This window comes from Emydura macquarii, unplaced genomic scaffold (genome assembly GCF_026122565.2).
Source record: "Emydura macquarii macquarii isolate MOO-44397 ecotype Brisbane River unplaced genomic scaffold, CSIRO-AGI_Emac_v2 contig_1353, whole genome shotgun sequence".
NCBI lineage: Eukaryota > Metazoa > Chordata > Testudines > Chelidae > Emydura > Emydura macquarii.
In genome coordinates this window covers 1519102-1540427 of record NW_027131490.1, presented here as the reverse complement: position 1 = coordinate 1540427, position 21326 = coordinate 1519102, and the positions used below count along the sequence as shown (strand labels likewise).

The following is a 21326-nucleotide window of genomic DNA, read 5'->3' as shown; positions in this document are numbered from 1 at the left end:
CGGGAATTAACTCCCTAACCAAGCAGTGCTGCCATTGGCCAGCAGTCTGAATGCCCTCCAAGTGGGGGCACCAAACTCCTCAATATGTATGGGTTGACTGTGAAGGGCCAGTCCTCCTTTATTGATGTCAAATATTCATTGTTAATTTGCAGCATTTTCTGGGGAATCTCAAGTCTGATATTTCAAATGCACAATAAGAAGGTATACAAGAAATATTTTAGAAGTAAAAGAAAATACATTTGTCTAGGAAAACGCCTTTAGCTGCACTACAGATGCTCGGACAGCTATCAGTGTATTTTTGTTTTAATGTAAAGCATTATTTTTATACCCACAACAAAACATGGACCTGCAGAAGTTTTCAAACAATCTTCTAACAGCTTCATACGAGTCTTCTGGAGCTCAGGACTGTCCCACTCTTCTGTTTCTACTCCCCAGTATAAGTCTATGACCTGGAAATCAATGTATAACACACTGTTAGTTTATCCATTGGTTTAAGCTTCTCCTACATAACAAGATGAACAAGATCTCAATTAAGAGATTTTTTTTAATCTTTAAGAGTTAATGTGATCCAGTTAACGTGGTAGAGTAGTGGATAGAAATCGGTGCTATTCCCAATCCTGACATGGACCTGCTCTGTGATGTAAGCAAGTCAACTCACCTCTCAGTTTCCCCTCCCATTGTCTTGTCTATTTAGACCATAAACTCTTTGGGGCAGGGACTGCCTCTTACTATATATTTGTATAACACCTAGCACAGTGGCGCTCTGATCTCAGATGGGATTCTAGTTGCTATTGTAATGAAAATAATAAATGAATTATAATAATTATAAGACTGTGGGCAAAATCCTGGCCACTATGAAGTTAAGTGGAGTTTTGCCATTGACTTCAACAGGTCTCAGATTTCATCCAATGACTTTTTGATCTGTCAGAGATCAAACTATCCTGTGCTAAAATAAGCACAAAAGATAGGACTGGATTAGATATTGTAATATCACTCTTCCTTTGTTCCTTAATATTTTGTTGCTCTGGAAGCAAAAAATGCATGAATGCATAATACCAGATGGCTTGCTGTTCAGACTTTCATCTGTTGCTATAGATTCAGTTTTATAATGCTAATAATATGCAAGCAAATGGAAGAAGCTGGTTGAGGCTGCTACATTTATTTAAAGAAATTTAGTGATGAAGTGTGGTTTCACTACATATTTTAACTGTTAAAGAATGAAAGTTTCATTATTGCAGGCTATTTTATTTAAAGGAACAGAGTCCTTTATCTGTGCAAATGTCTCAATTTTTTAAAAATACAGTGATGGTATATTCTGCTGCGATCTGCTTATTTATGCTGCTATCAGTTATCAATACAACTATGTTTTACTATTATAAAGAGGTCATTACTGCACAATTAAAAAAGCAGTATTGAGACATGCCTTCATTATTTAATTTACTTATTTATTTCTACTGTGGTAGTACCTAGAGGCCCCAGTCAAGATGAATCACATTGTGTTTGATGCAGTATGAACACAACAGTAAGAGAGAGTCCCTGCACTGAAGACCTTACCATATAAAAATGTATATGGTTGATGCATTAGGCAAATCTTCTTAGAAAGGTTCCGGTAACAATGAATGATGGGATATAGCTCCAATCCTGCAAACAGTTATACACATGCTTTACTTTACTGCCAGGAGCACTTGTCATAGTAAAATTAAGCACATGCATCAGTGTTTGCAGGATTGGGACCTTAGACATTACACACTAGAGGTAAGAGACCACATGGCTGACTGTGGTGAAACAGTCCAAAGTGTCAAGTGCATTGTATGGTGGATCAAAAGAACAATATTACAAAGAATAGTTTTATACATTTATACTTTATATAAACTCTGTCCCAAAACCATTAGATCAAGAAAGTTCTCTGCAATTCTTACCATCCCAAACAACTTTCCTGTATCAATTGATTCTATTGTATCTTCATTGATTTTTTTTCCTCTCTTTTTGAGTTTCATCTGAAAACATCTCTTTTCTCCCTATTTCTTTCTCCCTCCATTATTTATCTCTATGGTTTTATTATTGAAGTCTGCATTGTATTCATCAGATGTCTGAATATTAGAATTGCATATGACAGAACTTAACTAATTCAGTCATATTTTCTCAGCTCCAAAGTTATTTGAATTTGCAGCTGGATGAACTTATGTCACTCAAGAATTTTCTCAAGCATCAAAGGAAATTTTTACTTTAACTGACGAGTCAGAAGTCAGAGAACTTGAGCTAGGACTGAAGAGAGAACACTGTGTTAAAGGGCTGACATTCTAGCATGTTGTGTGCCTCTCCTATATGTGTTCTGAAAGGTGAGAAGGTATCTTTCTCATAACAAAACCTCCTAGCAAAATTTCAGTAGGATAAATCATGATGTTTAAATGATTTTATTGTTATTGTCTCCTTACTTTAGGAATCTAACTTTGTCCCTTGTACACGTGGTAAATACATTCTGATTTATTAGAGTGTGATTATCACTAGAAATGGGACTAAGTAAAAATGTCACATTTTTCAAAAGACTTCTCCTTGGGTGTTTTCTGAGTCATAACTTCTTTCTTTACTGACAAAAAAAAAAAAAAAAAAAAAACAAGGAACTCTGCTTTTTCACAATTTTTTTCTTGTGGGATGAACACCTGGTGCCCCTTCTGAGCTTCTATTCTGTTCTTTTCAGGTTCTTATTCTGTGCTTATCACTGTAGCATCTGAGCACCTTCCAGTAGTGCATTAAGCAATGGGACTAACGTCTGTCATGTTTCTTTTCTCATCCTCTCCCCAGGGTGGAGAAGTGTGTGTAGTTGGCAATGTTTTATTTTGGAGTGTGTATGTATTATTGTTCACAGTATTGTCGTAGCCATGTTGGGCTCAGAACTAGATGGCATCATGGAATGTGCAACCCATATATCCTGAGAGAATCTCCTTCAATACGGAAAAAAATACCATCTGACCGCACTCTAGTTGTCACCTACCACCCCACACTGGAACCCATACCGGGTATTATTAAACAATTACAATCCATATTCGATAGGCAGCACATCATGAAAAATCTCTCTCAACCGTCCCTCTTCTGGCCTTCATACAACCCTCAACCTTGCCAAGCTCATCATCAGAAGCAAGCTCCCCACAGGCCAGGACACATCAACTCAAGGCAGCACCAGACCCTGCCATAACAACTGATGCAAGACCTGTAGACATATATTCATTGGTATGGTGAGCCATACACCCCTAAACACAGCTATCACAGCATGTGATGTCCCTCATCCAGTGCACTAAATGCCCCAACAACTGTGAGGGTGAAACGAGACAATCACTAGGCTCTCAAATGAACTCACACAGGAAAATGATAAAAGAAAAACACCATATCCCTAGTGGGTGAACGCTTTTCACAAAGTGATCACTCTATATCTGACATCAATCCTCATCCTCAAAAGGAAACCTGAACACCACTTTCAAAAAACGAGCTTAAATTAATAACTTTGCTAGACACTAAAAATAGTGGACTTAATAAAGACACTGGATTTATGGCTCATTACAACAATCTGTAACCCACTAACCCCCTTTCTTTGTTCTGCGACACCAGAGGTGTTAACTGGGCACTTCACCTTGAAGGGTCTCTTACAGTATGTGTTAACTTCTTATGCTAAACAATCTGTTCCACCTTGTGTTTAGCTGTGACACTCTGCGGAGAAGTCTATACTTAACACATTGTATCGATGTAGCTGCACCAATACAGCTGCGCCACTGAAGTGGTTTAATGAAGATGCTCAAAGACTATTTCAACACCATAGTTTATGTCTGCATCACTTACATTACTCAGGGGAATGAATGTCCATCCATCCAACCATCCTGCTGAACTACATAAATTACACCGACATAAATACTGGTGTACACAGCGCTGTGTCGGCAGGAGAGCTTTTCCTGCTGACACAGTTACTGCCGCTCATGGAATTGGTTTTATTAGACTGATGGGGGAGCTCTCTCCCATGGCATAGAGCATCTTCACCAGACGCTGTGCAGCTGCGCTGCTGCAGTGCTGTATGTGTAGACAAACTCTAAGCCTTCGGGAGAAAGCTCTCCTGTCAGCATAGTTAATCCACCTCTCTGAGAGGTGGTAGCTATGTCGGCGGGAGAAGCTCACCTGCCTACATAGCACTGTGTATATGTGGGGTTAGGTTGGTATAAGTACATGGCGCAGGGGTGTGGATTTTAACAATTGCTAATTATCCTGAGAAAATATTTCCATTACAAACTAGTTTCTCAGTTTAAAAAAGAAACCTATAGATAGAGAGATGTGTCAAGCTGTTTAAAGATTCAAAATATCATGTCTTCTGGAGGTATCCTTTCTAGCATGCTTTATATCTCTATCTTAACAATAGTCTGAATCAAAATACATGTTTTCCAGAAACATTTTCATGATTCAAAGGAAAACAAATGGAACACATATAGTCTACTCTAAACCAATTCAGAGATGGAATTAATATATTCAGTCACATTTCTCTACATATGGTAATTATGTTCAACGGGAGTGGTCAACAGAGGCAGCCTGACAGATCTGATGTTTTGCAACAATTGAGACCCCGTTATCGGTGGAGCCAGATGACTCAGAATACTGGAGCACTGAATATATTAGAATGAATTTAATTTAGGTCACAATTTATCAAATAGATGATGACTTGAAGATACTTTAAAGTAAGTGGTTTTCATGGTAGCCAGACACTGATGAGATCTTGTAAATAGAGGACCACATATAAAAAAATAAAAAGTAAGTACTCCCCTTTAATCTACCCAAATACTGCATTTATTACATGAAGCAGCTATGTCCCTTCTTGTATGTTTCAAAAATTCCTAGCACTTCATGGGCATTACTGCAAACTAATAATTAATAATAATAATTTTGTATATTAAAAGATACTTCCCATAATAAACATAAAATGGGGGGAGGGGTCACACTGCCAAAAAAAAGTTTTTATGAGAGAAAAATCCATCTTGGAGTTGCTCCAGAATGCTTTACTTTCCTTTTGTGACTTTTTATACAACTTTTCCCACTTGAGCCAAAAAAAATCTGCTAAAATCACTTGTATAATAATGTGAAACCTAGATTTGACTAGTCATTGCCTGTTATGGATCCCCAATTGTTTCAGGATATGTAACTAAAATAGGTAACGCCTGCCTCTCTGCTGGTGGGTACATCACATTTCCATCTACATGTAGACTCTCCTGATGTTTTGAAGCCTATGTCACTCAAGTCTTTAGATAATAGTTGAATCTATATAATAAAATAGTTTTATTTTTGTGAATACCTATAAGGAAAAACTTCCTTAGTTAGGATATTCATACATTATCATCAAAGCAGGAATTGAGTCTTTCTCCATTTTATACTATAGTCCATCTCAGAATGTGTTTTCTCCCCGATTATGAATTAAATGCATGGTGTTATGCCTAAAGGAGACTTAAAGTTTCTTTCTTTCCTTTCTTTGAGATATCTCCTCAGAGATAACTGAAGAATAAGGAAGATAAAAGAATTTGATAAATAGAAGGTATCAGAATTCTCCATGAGTACTACAGGAGAGTAAGAGAAGCTGTTTTTATTATTTTATACTCCCCTTTGCATTCTCCCCATGCAGTATTGCTATAGAGACTGTCCAAATAGCTGATCAGCTGGCATCCTCACATCAAATTTCTTCAGAAACACAATCTAAAATCACATTGGATGCTATCTGTACTGCCATACAGGCTTTGCAACTCCATTTTGATTCACAGGAATCTAAGATTGATTTTCTTAATTCAAATGCTATGCTTTTCATAAGGAAAAAAACCCGAACAACAATCAGAACCTGTTGATGAATGTAAATCAAGAGCAATGCAGAACTTTAGATGCAGAATGATAGCTTAAAGACATTAACTGTTATCACTAAAGACAATACTTTATTTCATAAAGTTGGGTTATGGAGAAGCAATGAAAAGGCATGTAATGTTAGTGTGTTAGGAGGAATGCCTAAAGATTTGGAATTAGAATTTTCTGATAAATTTCGATTTTACAGTATTACACAGTGAATTTATTCCTTCTCTCTGACCCAAAGCCCAGTGAAATGCATGAGTCTTTTTTTTTTTTTTAAATGGAATACAAGTTTATTCAAGAATATCTTAGGTATTTACATGGCACCCACTACTGTTGTATCTGAGCATCTCACAATATTTCATGTATTTATCCTCTCACACACACGCCTCCTTTTTTTTTTTAAAAAAAAACAGATGGAGAACAGAGGAAGCTTGAACCCAGGACTCCCAAGTCACAGGCTAGTGTCATAACCACTGCATCATCCTTCCACCAATACCAGAAGACAGGGAGCAGAGGCCAAGCAGACTAACTGATGAAAATGCATGCCCTCACATAAAAGTGGCTAACAATGAAGGAGGGAGCTTTCAGAGGAACCTAATGAAGTTAGGTGCCCAAGTCCTACTGAAATTCAACTGGAACTGAGCACCTAACTCCTCAAAGATCCACTGAATATACCAGCCAAAACTTTGGAAATGTATATGAAGTGACAATGGCAGAGGTGCTGGAGGGCAAACAACCTCAGGACAGAGGTTCAGCATGGCACTCTAGGAATTAGGTTCACCTCTCCCATGGCCACCAAAAGAAGCCCTCTATTTAAGTCCTTATGTATGGCCCTTCGTAATTTACTAATGTTTATTTCACTCCTAATATCTTAGAGAAAATGTAAAGCTTGACATTTTTAGAAGATACAATCATAGGATATATTTTGCCCCAACTTATGCAGGCTAACAGGATTTCTACGTCTGTCCTCCCCAACTCTCGCCATAATTAGCTCTCTTGGTCTCTGCCTTCCTTACCGGTTTCCAGCGGGAGATGGAGAAACATTTTATTTTCAAATTGTTGGAAGACAGAGCTAAAAATTAACTGGACAAGAGCAACTTGTTAAAAATGATTTGTTCCCATTGATTTCAAAGAGACTCCTCTCATGCTTGAAGTTCAGCATGCGTTTAGCTGGCTCTTGGGCTGCGCATTCAGAATCTTGCAAGATCCAAACCCAAAGTCAACAGCTAAGGAAATTTCTCCATTGCTTCTGGAAATCCAAGTCTGGGATTTTACCAAACCATTCAACTGGCTACATTAAACAGTGGAGAGATATGATTTAAATCCTCACTGGCATTCAGGCTTGCACTGGCCATGTGCTGCCTCCTCCTCCTCCAAGTTGTAAGTAGAAATATGTCTAGCCTACTCTCACCACTTTGGAGATAATATCTGGGATTAGGCAGCTGTCACAGAAGTACGGCTTCCCACTGAAATTCGATTAGGCATTAAGCCACAGTAATCACCAAAATTATGCTCATTTTCAAAGCCGGAGACATATTTAGCCCGTGGCAATATTCTGCTAAGGCAACTTTGTACCAAGTGACTGATGTGCATGCAAGAATTTGGTCCCATCAATACTGGCAACATGTATTAGATGGAGTCACCTGGTGTCATTTGTGAACAGCTGCTTTTGATAAATCAAGTCTGTTCTTTGAGCTTCTGTATGCAGGAGCCAAAAACCAATATATGTAAAAGTTCATAATATTTCTCCAAATAAACTAGTTTCTTACTAGTTGAGATTTCACTCTCTCTCTCTCTCTCTCTCTCTCTCTCTCTCTCACACACACACACACACTCTCTCTCTCTCTCTCTCATTTATGGCTACAGTGTCATTCACCTGACATCAATTTACAAACCATAAATTTTAGGTCATAAATTGGTGATGGTACATCCTTAAAGCACCTCCCATTCAGAAAAGCAATAGCAATAATGCCCACGTCAGGATCAAACCTTCCTTCAAATAGGATCATTGCTGTGAATTACGCAGCTCAAAATCGAGGGCCTATCTAACACAAAATGTGATTACATCACAATGATTCTAAGGACTCAAAACATCGATGTTTTTGTGCTACAAGAAACACACCTGAAGAGTGAAGGCCACCAATTGAAGATCAACAGACATGTTCTCATAGTTGCAAGCAATCACCCTAAATATGAACTTGTGACATATGTAAAACATGACCTTAAGGCTTCAGTCCAGTTCATGTCTTTTATGAGGCCCTATTCAGTAGCCATCAAGATTGACGATCTGACAATCGTAAGTGTGTACAAGCCACCATCAACAGAATGACTATGTCCAGCGTTACCAAGACCAACCATTCTACCATCCACGTCAGTGATTTCAATAACCACCATAGCCTATGGGGCAATACAAGAATGACTGTGCTGGAGAACAGCTGACATTCTAGATTTACACTGAAGACCAGCACATCCTCTCTGATTTCAAAGACCATGATGCATGCAGATTGGCCTGATGGAGGAAGTGCTACATGTCAGTCCTTTTTTTGTGTTGCACAACATCTGCAGCCACCCAATACCATCCTCAAGGTCCGTTCTTGATGATTTTCCAAACAGCCAACACTGCCCAGTCGTGACTTGTGCAGGCCTACAAGTTCCACTCATTCGATCCCTCCCGAAACGTTGCTGGAATCTATAGTCTGCTGACTGGTCTGCTATGCAGTTGTTGTAGAGGGCTTGATAACCAGATCCCACCATATCTGACTCATTACCACCATTTTGTAGGCCAACTAATATTGGTTGCCTAATTGAGCATTGCAAGGGGCAAGAGAAAAAAAAGCAAGACGAGACCGAGGCACCCTTCTGGCAATATGAAGACAACCAAAGCCCCAAAACTGCAATGGCATTGCTTGAGTCTGTGAACTCAGCAAGAAGAAAAAGGTGGTGTAAAAGTGTGATGGCATTTGACTTCACAATATCAAGCTGTAAAGCCTAGAAGCTTACTTAGTCTTTTAGGCACTGTGGCTTCAGCAGTCTACAAACCACCTTAGCTAAGTACAGAGGTCATCTCTGCACGGTTAATTGCCAACTCCCATATATTGATGGATAAAAACATCAGGCAGCAAGTCCACAAACACCTTTACTGTGCACTAAATCAGTGCCAGTTGTTTTCACCCTTTTCTGCCCCCTACACAGTAGATGAAGTCAACAAGGGTCTCTCCAACACTAAGTCCAGGAAAGTGGGAGGAATGGATGGAATATATCCAGAATTCCTGAAAAATCTTGGCCAAAGACAAGAAGATGACTGGCAGACTTATTCAGCAACATCCACTCTTCTGGCATAATATCATAGAGTGGAAGATAGCTAAGATCATAGCCATTTTGAAGCCCAGAAAAGAGGCACTGACCCAAAAAGCTACAAGGTCATCTTCCTCTTTGGCATTTGTTATAAACTGTTGGACCAGTTCCTACTTCAAAGGTTACAGCCGATACTGGAGCAACTGGTCCCCAAAGAACAGGCTGGATTTAGAATTGGTCACAACTGCTATATATAATCGAGCTACCAGCGAAAATTAAAAACAGTGACAGCATTAATTGACCTTTCTTCTGCATATGATACTGTATGGTGCAAAGGTCTCCTGCTGAAGTGATCATTAACTTTCCCATGCCAAACAACCATCAGAATCATCACCAAGATGCTGAGTAACAGAAGATTCACTGTACACTTTGGTGAATCTGCCAGTAAATCAGAGAGATTGAACAATGGCCTTCCACAGGGATATGTTTTAGAGCCCATACTATTCAATCTCTATACCAATGATATTCTGGTCACATCATCCCATAAATTCATCTGTTCAGATGCCATTGTGTTAACAATGCAGGTGTTCTCTCTGAAGCCACAGAAAAGGTCATGAACAATGACTTCCAGACACTTGAGGCACTTGACAACTGAAACCAAATGCTTTGAAAACACTTGCCTATGCCTTCCATTCGAATAACTACGAGGCCAAACTGCCACCGAAAGTGGACTTTTGTGGTCTGCCTCTTTCACATGACCACAATTTACAGTATCTTGCTGTTACTCTCAATCTGATGCTGAGCTATCACCAACACCCTGACAACACCAAAAAGAAGATAAAGACAAGGGTTGACACCATCCAGAAGCTCGCTGGCACATCCTGGGAATATGATGCATGTACACTTCGAACATCAAGGCCTAGTCTTGCCAACAATGGAGTATTGCACACTAGTTTGATGCAACAGGTCCCACACCAATCTTGTTGACATTGAAATTAATGCCATGCTCAGGATTGTTAGCAGCTCTCAAATCAATGCCAATATCTTGGCTTCCAGTTTTGGCAGGCATCACACTAGCCAAACTCAGGCAAGACATTGGTGTGGTCCAGGAGTACAACAAGATCCTGACCACTCTGGAGCTGCTGATAGTAAGACCTCAATTCACTGCCATTCTCCCGTCTCAAATCCCGGAAGCCTTTCTGGATACACGTGTCAATACTATAGGCCAATGGAAAGGACTGTAACACTTGCTGGCTCAAATCATGGGCCTCTGTGATGTCCCAAGCATAGACCTCATTTAAAATTGAACGAAAGAAGTCCTGGCATTCTGCCTTCCTCATAGATAGTGGACTGCACTCAACCACATTCAGATAATGTATGCAAGGTGTGGATTTCTTCTCCACAAATGGAAAAATCAGAGAATCACCAAATTGTGACCGTGGTCAGGTACAAACCATGCAACACATCACAGACAACTGCTCCATTCACGCTCACAGTGGTGGCACAGGGGGATCCATCTAGGTACCCCACCAGCATTAGAATGGCTCTTGAATCTCAATATTCAATTACAGTCCCAACCCATTGCTTTTCAAATGCCATACCAAAGAAGAAGGAGAACAAGCCATCTACTGACATCACCTGTAACAGGATCACCTCATTCACTACAAAAGCAAAGCCACCTCTGGAGTGAAACCTGGTCAGGACCCAGGCCTAATGGTCTGAAGAAGCACCCATACCTCCCACCTCCACACAACCAGATGCCAGCATAATGAGTGTACTGCCAGAACTGATCAGGTCCATCTAGCCCAGCAACCAATCAATGACCGTGACCAACACCACGTTTCATAGGAAGGTGCAAGAGAACAGTACTGAACAATCATGGAAGAACTGCCCATAGGGAAAGTTTCTTTCTAATTCCAGGCAGGTGGTGTAGATCAAATGCAACAGTGAGTCAGTAAGAAACAAGGAATCTCTTATGATGATGAGGAGGAAGAGTCCATTTATGGATGCTGACGAAGGTCACAGAACCACCTCAAATAGTCCAACCATCAATTGAGATTTTCTGGCCAAAACAGCTCTGTTTGGCTTCCACAGTCAAAGTCAGTAATACAGAAATGTTTATTACCAAAAGTGCAGCATCATTCTGATGCAAAATGCTCCGTAAAGAGCTTGTTCTTTTGGCAAACAATCCTCTCACTCCTGTCTAACTCCAGAGACACACTGGTTGCTTTTTTCTTTAATTCTCTATCAAAAAGAGCATATAAGCTGATAACTCCAGGAGTTCTGATATGTCATCCACCAATTCAGACAGGGCCTGGTCTACAACGGCAGCTGCTTGTGCCACATCAGGGTAATAATGGCTCTAAAGAGTCTGTAGCTCCCAGTAGGAGCTCTCCAAAGCCCTGGTTTCAGATGGCTCTTCCCCATCCATAACATATGGATTTTCTGACAGATCTTCAAGCCTGGAGGGTCTGTCCATGAGATCCTTGCAAGCTGGTTGCCTCCGAAAAAGACTGCAGATGAAGGGAATGACCATCAGCAAAGCCTGGGGAGGACTGGTGAGGGCCAACCTAGAGAGGTGCTTTATGAATGCTGCCACCACATATGCTGGCAAACATGAAGACGACAAAAATAAAAACTGGGCTCGGTACTTCATGTGGTATATGCAGGGGGTCTAAAATGCTCTACAGCTTTTTGTAAAAGTCAGGGTATTCCAGATTATGCTGATGAATCAAAATAAATAATCCATTTAAGGCTACTAGACTGACTGCTCCACCTATACCATATGTGACTGTCAGGAAGTCTATCCTGAGGGTGGGTTTGCTTAGGTGAGGCAGGACTGAGTCATGCAAAATTACAAGAACTTTTTTGTAAAGGCCACTGGGTAACTTGTGTTCAAGAAGGCCAAGCCACATCCTTTCAAAGGCCTGTTTATGCTCCTTTTGCTTCGATATGTTCCATTCCTCCTGGCTAGCCTGCTTTACTATGAAAGTAGAATTGAAGGACTGAAAAGGACCTCAAGAGGTCTCAAGTCCAGTCCCCTGCACTAAAGGCAGGACCAAACATTATCTAGACCATCCCTGGCATATGTCTGTCCAACCTGCTCTTAAAAATCTCCAGTGACAGAGATTCCACCATCTTCCTGGGCAATTTATTCCAGTGCTTAACTACCCTCACAGTTAGGAAATTTTTCCTAATGTCCAACCTAAACTGCCCTTGCAATTTAAGCCCATTGCTTCTTGTCTTATCCTCAGAGCTTAACGAGAGCTATTTTTCCCCCTCCTCCTTGTAACAACCTTTTATGTACTTGAAAGCCGTTATGTCTCCCCCTCCCCCCCTCAGTCTTCGCTTCTCAAGACTAAAGAAACCCATTTTTTTCAATCTTCCCTCATAGGTCATGTTTTCTAGACCTTTAATCATTCTGGTTGCTCTTCTATGGACTTTCTATAATTTGTCCAAATCTTTCCTGAAATGTGGCACCCAGAACTGGACACAATACTCTAGCTGAGGCCTTATCAGCAAGGAGAAGAGCAGAAGAAGTACTTCTCATGTCTTGCTTACAACACTACTGCTAATATATCCCAGAATGATGTTTGCTTTTTTGCAACAGTGTGACACTGCTGACTCATAATTAGATTGTGATCTACTATATCCCTCAGATTCCTTTCCACAGTACTCCTTCCTAGGCAGTCATTTCCCATTTTGTATGTGTGGAACTGATTGTTCCTTCCTAAATGTAGTACTTTGCATTTGTCCTTATTGAATTTAATCCTATTTACTTCAGACCATTTCTCCAGTTTATCCAGATCATTTTGAATTTTAATCCTATCCTCCAAAGCACTTACAATTCCTCCCAGCTTGGTATCATCCAAAAACTTTATAAGTGTACTCCTATGCCATTATTTAAATAATTGAAGATATTGAACAGAACCGGACCCAGAACTGATCCTTGCAGGACCCCACTCAACATGCCCTTCCAGCTTCACTGTGAACCACTGATAACTATCCTCTGGGAATGGTTTTCTAACCAGTTAGGTACCCACCTTATAGTAGCTCCATCTAGCTTGTATTTCCCTAGTTTGTTTATGAGAAGGTCATGCAAGACAGTATCAAAAGCCTTACACTTCCCCCTATCCACAAGGCTTATTACCCTGTCAAAGAAAGCTATTAGGTTGATCTGACATGATTTGTTACTTATCACCTTATTATCTTATAGGTGTTTGCAAATTGATTGCTTAATTATTTGCTCCATTATCTTTCTGGGTACTGAAGTTAAGATGACAGGTCTGTAATTTCCTGGGTTGTGCTTATTCTCCTTTTTTTAAATGGGCAAACATATTATCATTTTCCAGTCCTCTGGAATCTCTCCTGTCTTCCATGACTTTTTGAAGATAATCGCTAATGGCTCAGATAACTCCTCAGTCAGCTCCTTGAGCATTCTAGGATGTATTTCATCAGATATCTTCAAGTCACCAGGGCCTACCTTGTCTAAATAATTTTTAACATGTTCTTTCTGTATTTTACCCTCTGATCCTATCTCATTTTCAAAGGCATTCATTAAGTTAGATGTCCAATCACTGCTAAACTTTTTGGTGAAATCTGAACCAAAAAAAGTCATTTAGCACTTCTAACATTTCCACATTTTCTGTTATTGTTTTCACTCCTCATTGAGTAACAGGCCTACCCTGTCCTTGGTTTTCCTCTTGCTTCTAACATATTTGTAGAATGTTTTCTTGTTACCATTTATGTCTCTAGCTAGTTTAATCTCATTTTGTACTTTGGCCTTTCTAATTTTGTCCTTACAAACTTGTTATTTGTTTATACTCATCCTTTGTAATTGACCTAGTTTTTACTTTTTGTATGACTCTTTTTTGAGTTTCAGATCATTGAAGATCTCCTGGTTAAGTCAGGGTGGTTCTCTTGCCATACTTCCTATTTTTTCTACACAGTAGGATAGTTGGCTCTTGTGCTCTTAATGTCTCTCAATAGTGCCAATCTATAATAATAATAATTAATAATAACTGACCACCTCATTCTCTGTTTGACATGCTAATGGATGAAATGAGGAAAAATACATTCTGCTGGTAAAATGATAAACTCTTTTGTCTTCTGCATGACTTCTGATATTTTCAGCAACTGCCATAATCACGAAATACCGAATGTCATCATACTCCAGGTATTCTTGGAAACGTGAGATTAAATTCTTGTGATGAGGTGTTCACCCCACACTTGCCCTGAAGGGGTTAATGTAGGCTCAAAAAGGGGTCAATTAACCAGCCAGGCCACAGCTGAGGGGGATCAAGTAGTTTAAGTAATCCCCTCACTGAATAATGAGGGAGCCTACCTGAGGAAGAATGAGCTGGGTTGGATTTATAAAGTCAGGAAGGTGGTAGCAGAGGGTGGTTGCAGGGAAGTAGGCTGCATTCACTCCCTGGGAGAAGGGAGGTGCGTTTGAGGGCTACAGAGCCAAAGTATCCGGCAGTTATCCCTTCCTGGAGGGGGGGAGTTTGGGGACTTGCAAACCCAGGGGAGAAAAGGGGGAAATCCAGAAGGTTAGAAAAGGTTCAGGGAAAAGTCAGTAAGATCCAGAATGGAACAGACTTTGGCTGCTGATTAGATGGTCCCCGAGCTGGAACCCAGAGTAGAAGGCAGACCCAGTTTCCCCTTCCAGACATTGGGGAAGTGGCACCATCTGAGCAGCAAAAGGGAAGACTGCCTGAGCTTGTTTGTAAGAAGAGACTTTGACACCCCAGAACGGAGGACATGCGACTTGGCTGAAGGACTAAGCCATGAACGTGGAGCATCTTGCCTTACTGAGGGCCAGGAACAGAAGGCAGGGCGTGCAGTGAGAGGTGGAAAGGAGGCATTGGACCAGGAATCAGCTACTCCCCAGAGTGAGCAGGAGGCGGGGCACTAGCAGTGAACAGACTCCGTTACAGTTCTCCACAACTAATTTTAAAAGCTCATGCAGGGAACAAACTCCCATTTTACCTTGACCAAAGGATATTTCCCTTCCAACTTAACAAACTTTGTAAGGGTACAGAGTGATAATTCCTTGACCTGAAAAGACTCATGGCCCATCAGCTCCACCAAGCAGTTGACACAACTGTTATAATAATGCCTCATTCATATTTTGTACTTGTCTTCCGCACTGCAGTTATCCGTGAGAGAAGACTCTTGGTCAACAGCTGGCCTACGAACAGCTCCCCCCTCTTCACCGGTGCCCCAAACAAATGGTTGTAGATTCTGATGGTGCAAAGGATGACATCCTCCTCAGCTGCCTGCAGCAGCTCCAGGATCTGGAAGATGTGGCTGGCATTGTCCCAACTCTGTAGCACCAACTCCAGGCTGGAGGCCAGCATGGTGGCCGTGCTTTGCCCAGGCAGCACCATCACCACATACTACCTATGCCACTCTGCCAGCTGGGCCAGATGGGAGTCTTTCTATTGCCCCAGTTCAATAAAGTAGTTAAGCACATGCCTAATGGTAAGCACGTGAATGACTTTTATGTTCATTATTGATATTGTTACACAAGAAATGTGGATGGACCAAGGTATGGTAAAATACTAGGTGAAAAAGGTTAATGTGTGAAATCTTAGCCCCACTGAAGTCAGTGGGAATTTTGCCATTGACTTTAATGGAGCCAGGATTTTACCCCATATCTTTCCAAACCTGGCCATGACTCTGAAATCACATGGGATAGTTAAAAAATTGCTCAGTTTGTTTCATTGGTCATCAAGGCTTCAATATTCTGCCTGTCAAATTCAGCTCCATGCTACTGCTGACAAAATTGTAGTTGGAGTAGTAATTATTATATGTAGTATGATGTTGCTGTGACTTAAATGATGATCAAAAGAAAGGAGTAATGAGGAGTAAACATTAACCCAAATGATGAAACTGTATGTAATTTTGTATTTCCTGAATATTAATAGTTTAATTTCTAGAAGGACAGTACCTTAACTGGGATGTGACATTATTTCCTCTTGGGTATTTTTAAATTAGTCATAGTTTCATTATGCTTAACTTTCAAGAGGAACAGTTATTAATTTGTTGCAGTATTGTTCATATTTACCAATGAAACACTATTATAGAGCAGTGTGGATTTTTCCTAGCTGTCTTTTTATGAATACCAGCAGTCTTCACTTGTGATGCTTTGAGCACTTCAATTTGACAAAATCATTATATTACATGTACATATTTTTTGTATATTCTTCTGTTTTGTGCAAGATTTATCAATAATTACACTATTTCTACATATAACTCAAATATATAATATTTTCTGAATACAAGTAAAATATTTTCAAAAATAGGAAGGTTGATTATATATCATGATTGAATATTTAATGTGATAAAATCTACCTGTAATTCCAGCCCATAGTTTTCTCTGCAGAATTCTCTCAGCTTAGGACAAACATGTTCTCTTAGTGTACTTCTTTCTGCTACTGTATCTGTGATAGAAAAAAGGGTGTTGTTAACAATATTTATATTAACACTATACTTTTTATCAGATCTGTAGATTTATGGAGGAAAATAAACCAGTCTTGAAAAAAATGGAGTGAAAATCTAATAGGGGAATTTCAATACCCAAACTTTATGTCCCTGGATGTTATGTTTAAATATGCTATGATATTTAATACATCCCACTTAATACGTAGTTTACTAATACACTTCTGTAAAACATGACTGAACTGACCCCATAAAGTCAGCAGTCATATTTCAACTTGACTTTTATTTAAATTTTCAGGGAGCTGAATTTTACTGATTAGCAAAACCTCCAGAACAAAGAGACAAATCAAAGATTAGGAAGGTATAGAGGAATATTCATAGATAAATCAAGATTTCATTGCAGTAAGAGCCAAATTCTACCATCCTATCTTCACCCCCTCTAATTTTGTAGTCTCTTTAGAGAGGATTGAAATTAGCATACAAAATGCACCAATCCTCACACCCACATGTGGTCCATAAATCTGGGTATACAAAACAATAAACACTCAATGCATGTTCCTGCCTCACTTTTCTCACCACTCCAGGGCATTCTTTGAGCTGGGGTCCGAGTTCTGGGATTGTGCAGAGTCCGTGGGGGCTAGAGTGACCAGATAGCAAGTGAGAAAAATCGGGATGGGGGTGGGGGATAATAGACACCTATATTATACAAAGTCCCAAATATCGCGACTGTCCCTATAAAATCAGGACAACTGATCACCCTGGTGGAGGCCATCTGGGCTCAAGAAAGCAGGCAAGGCTTTTGTTGCTCTTTTGTTCCCCTCCTGGTAACCTAACTTCTACTGCTCCTACTTTCTCTCCAGAGGAATCTGCTAAACTGGTATTTCTAAGGATGCAACTTCTTTTTTGCATATTCTTTGTGAGGTCTAAGCACTGTCAGTAACCCCTTTGTATCTGTCTGGGACGTATATGCTTTCAGGCTCTGTCAGCAATGGTGTATCTACATACATATAGGTACTCAGGATACGGCAGTTTTTCATAATACAACTTCACAATATCAATCAGAATTTATAAGTTGTGTAGCAGAGCCCCAAAAGTCATCACTCAAAGACCTCACATTTCTTATTAAAATACTATCTATTCAAAGTAGCTCTGGACACATTTATTTATAATTAATTATTGAAGAAATGTACTGACATGTTGGAGCTAAATTAGACGGTTCACCAAAGAAGAGCTACCTCAGTAATCTGTTTCATAGCCTGAGACAAATTGGGACACAGCAACCACTACACTGCATACATATTTCATAGCCACTCATTCTAATCCTAAAAATGTGTAGGTTTGTGGATACATTCTGTCATGCAGTGACACATACTCTGTGGGTCAGTACTGGTTGGGGAAAGCACAAAGTATTTTGTCAGTGCAAGGTTATTATTGGAAATAAAATTATGCTTGTAAATGACTGGATCTGTGTGCCACAAAATGAAATGTAACAGAGCATTCATTTATGAAAGATAAAGTAGAGCTATGGCAGTTAGAGCAATATTTGTATAACTGCTTTGACATTAAGGAGCCAGTTTAAAATTGACTTAACAATCCTTTTATGTTGTAAACTACAACTGTCCACACAAATCAAACAATATGTTGTGTTTACCAATGCCATAACTGACATATTAATGCTGATTCTGAAGTCCATTTTCACAATCTGGAGTTTGAGAGAGCGCGTTTGGGTCCATAATTTAATTAGTTAGATTAAGCAGTTAATAGTCACACATATCTTTGAAGTGCTATGTGTGAGGTCTTATTGCAATTTTTTACTGCAAACCAATAAATGTACTGGTTTGTTTTAATTATTATATTTATCTAATTTAATCCAAAATCTACTTTTATTTTTATTATTTATTATCAATGAATTGATTTTTCTGCTCAAATACTTTGTGAAAGAAATAATATTTTTTGAGTGAAGATGTCATATTGGATTTCTACAATTTCCCTCCTCTCTCTTTACTCCCTTCACCATCAAAAGATCTAAGCTGCTCTGATGCTCCCAATTCCCCACAATTTTCTTTCAAACCTATGAAATCTGCATCAAACTGAAAAAGGTGTGTTATAAAGGTTTTAAAACATATCTACATATTAAAGCCAGGGTATCTCTAGTACCATGGGTTCTTTCTGAATAAATCTCTGGTGGAGAGAAAAATTATACTTTAGTTAAAATATCTTTTCTATAAATAATGAATTTATGGTCTGATATCTTAAATTATGTTTAATATATTAAAGAAAGGAAGGAAGATCCACTGCTTAGGCTGAGTGTTAGTCAGAGGCCTCATGAGACTCAGGCTCAATTCCCTGTGCTACCAAACACTTCCTGTGTGACCCTGGGCAAGTCACTTAGTCTATCTGTGCCACAGTTTCCCCCGTGATTAGTGGGCTGGAGCACATGACTTATGAGGAGAGGCTTAGGGAACTAGGCTTGTTTAGCCTGCAGAAGAGAAGAGTTGGGGGGGGGGGGGGATTTGATTTCAGTTACCTGAAGGGAGGTTCCAGGGAGGATGGAGCAAGGCTGTTTTCAGTGGTGGCAGATGACAGAACAAGGAGCAATGATCTCAAGTTGCAGTGGGGGAGGTCTAGGTTGGATATTAGGAAAAACTTTTTCACTAGAAAGGTGGTGAAGCACTGGAATGGGTTACCTAGGGATGTGGTGGAATCTCCATCCTTAGAGGTTTTCAAAGCCCAGCTTGACAAAGCCCTGGCTGGGATAATTTAATTGGGGTTGGTCCTGCTTTGAGCAGGGGGTTGGAGTAGATGACCTCCTGAGGTCCTTTCCAACTCTAATATTCTATGATCTGTAAAATTAGGATAATAGTACCTCCCTACCTCTCAGGGATGTTGTGAGGAAAAATACATTAAAGATTATAAAGTGTTCAGATACTACAGTAACAGAACATAAAATGTTACCAAGGAATGAAGTACTGCCTACACTGGCACATGGCCTATCGGTGACTGCCTATAGCAAAAATACCTAATAGCTAGAGATGGGACACTAGATGGGTAGGGCTCTGAGTTACTACAGATAATTCTTTCCCAGGCAACTGCCTGGTGGGTCTTGCTCACATGCTCAGGGACTAACTGATTGCCATATTTGGAGTCGGGAAGGAATTTTCCCTTGGGTCAGATTGGCAGAGACCCTGGGTTTTTTTTTTAACCTTCCTCTAAAGCAGGGGGCATGGGTCACTGGCAGGAAACTAGTGTAAATGGTGAATTCTCTGTAACCTGAAGTTTTCAAACCATGATTTGAGGACTTCAGTAACTCAGCCAGAGGTTAGGGGTCTATTACAGGAATCTATTACAGGGTGAAGTTCTGTGGCCTGCAACGTAAAGGAGGTCAGACTAGATGATCACGATGGTCCCTTCTGATGTTAAAGTCTATGAGAAATGTGTTTATTCCTTCAGAAATATTTTATAGTGTCTGTTTCTACACTTATAGCAGCCATTGAAATACTGGACTTCAAATATGTCACTGATCCAGGATGAAATATTCTGTCTTTTTGCTTTGAGCTAGGATAATTTTGGTGTGAAATAGTCTACTAAAAATAGGAAGTGTCATATTCTTCAGAAATGCAGTGTTTCCTTAAGAAAAACATTTAGATGTTGGCTAGCCATCAACTGTTATCTGACTACAAAAATACATACGTGTAGTAGCATCAAGTGTCTTAGTGACTGTGAAGAATATATTTCACTGAAAATTCAGAAGCCCTACACATTGCTCAATGGAGAATCCTGAACCAGACAAATGATCTGTCTGTTTTCCACAGTGTGATATTTATAGTAAAAATAGCATTGTCTCTTACAAGCAAGTGACTGGCTGTTGGGACATGAGTTTTCAGAAAAGCATTTTAATTGGCTAATGTAATCCACAATTACTAAAATGACCAATATCATAGCAGACAAAATATTCTCTTTATTGGAAAGCTAGAACGAGGAACAGAAGTAAAGATCCACTGAAGGGCAAAAATATGGAGTGAATCATGATCATATTTGGTCTGGGGAATAAAAAATAGAGAGTACAATTCTGCCACCCATATTCAGGTTATGTAGTACCTTATTTGGAGTAGTCCCATTGGTTTCAGTGGCACTACTTCTGAAATTAAGTAGTCCTCAAAGTGATGACGGTTGTAGAATCTACTTCAGAAAAATAAATAAACCCCACTCAGCATACAGAACAGCTCTACATTTTTTTAACTCCCTACAAATCAAATAGAGCTAAAGCATTTGTCTAACTGGAATTCTGGTCTAGTATTGGAACAAGGTTCCCTGCATTTTTAACTCCCACCTAGAAATCTTAATGGAAAAAGATAACACACTTGTTTAACTGGAATTCTGTTAATTTTAACTCTTATTTGATTAATTTACACTGTCCTTATGGGACTGGGAATAGAAGCCCTTGTTTATTTTGTGATTTCTGCATGCATGTCATTCCTAGATGATCTTAGTGGGCGTTGGATGCCCATGTGGCTGTAACAGTTGGAGATCCTGCAATACTTGCAGATTTGAGGGGAACATTTTGCCTTAAATCTTTAAGTTTCATAGACTTGCAGGTTATTTTTATGATGCATCTGTCTGAAACTAAAGACATAAGCTTGTTCCACCTTTATGGTGAGGCTACTTATTCAGAAACAACATAATTACCATAGGGCCTCACTGATTCAGAAGCTCTGGTACTTGTA

General features: G+C 39.6%; 1 protein-coding gene and 1 pseudogene across 2 annotated transcripts in view; both read right to left on the bottom strand.

The window, feature by feature from the left end:
* Nucleotides 1-21326, bottom strand: part of NWD2 (NACHT and WD repeat domain containing 2) — a 116216-nt gene that overhangs the window by 58981 nt on the left and 35909 nt on the right. Inside the window, exons 2-3 of one of the 2 annotated variants that reach the window (XM_067551532.1) lie at nucleotides 16516-16604; nucleotides 333-449 (exon numbers count right to left, since the gene is read on the bottom strand). In XM_067551532.1, coding sequence (XP_067407633.1) covers nucleotides 333-449; nucleotides 16516-16604 — 206 coding nt within the window. Of the gene's footprint in view, nucleotides 1-128; nucleotides 450-16515; nucleotides 16605-21326 lie in introns of those variants that run through there. The other variant, XR_010920440.1, reaches the window with a different exon arrangement.
* LOC137155359 (nucleolar complex protein 4 homolog) lies at nucleotides 11295-15555 on the bottom strand (annotated as a pseudogene).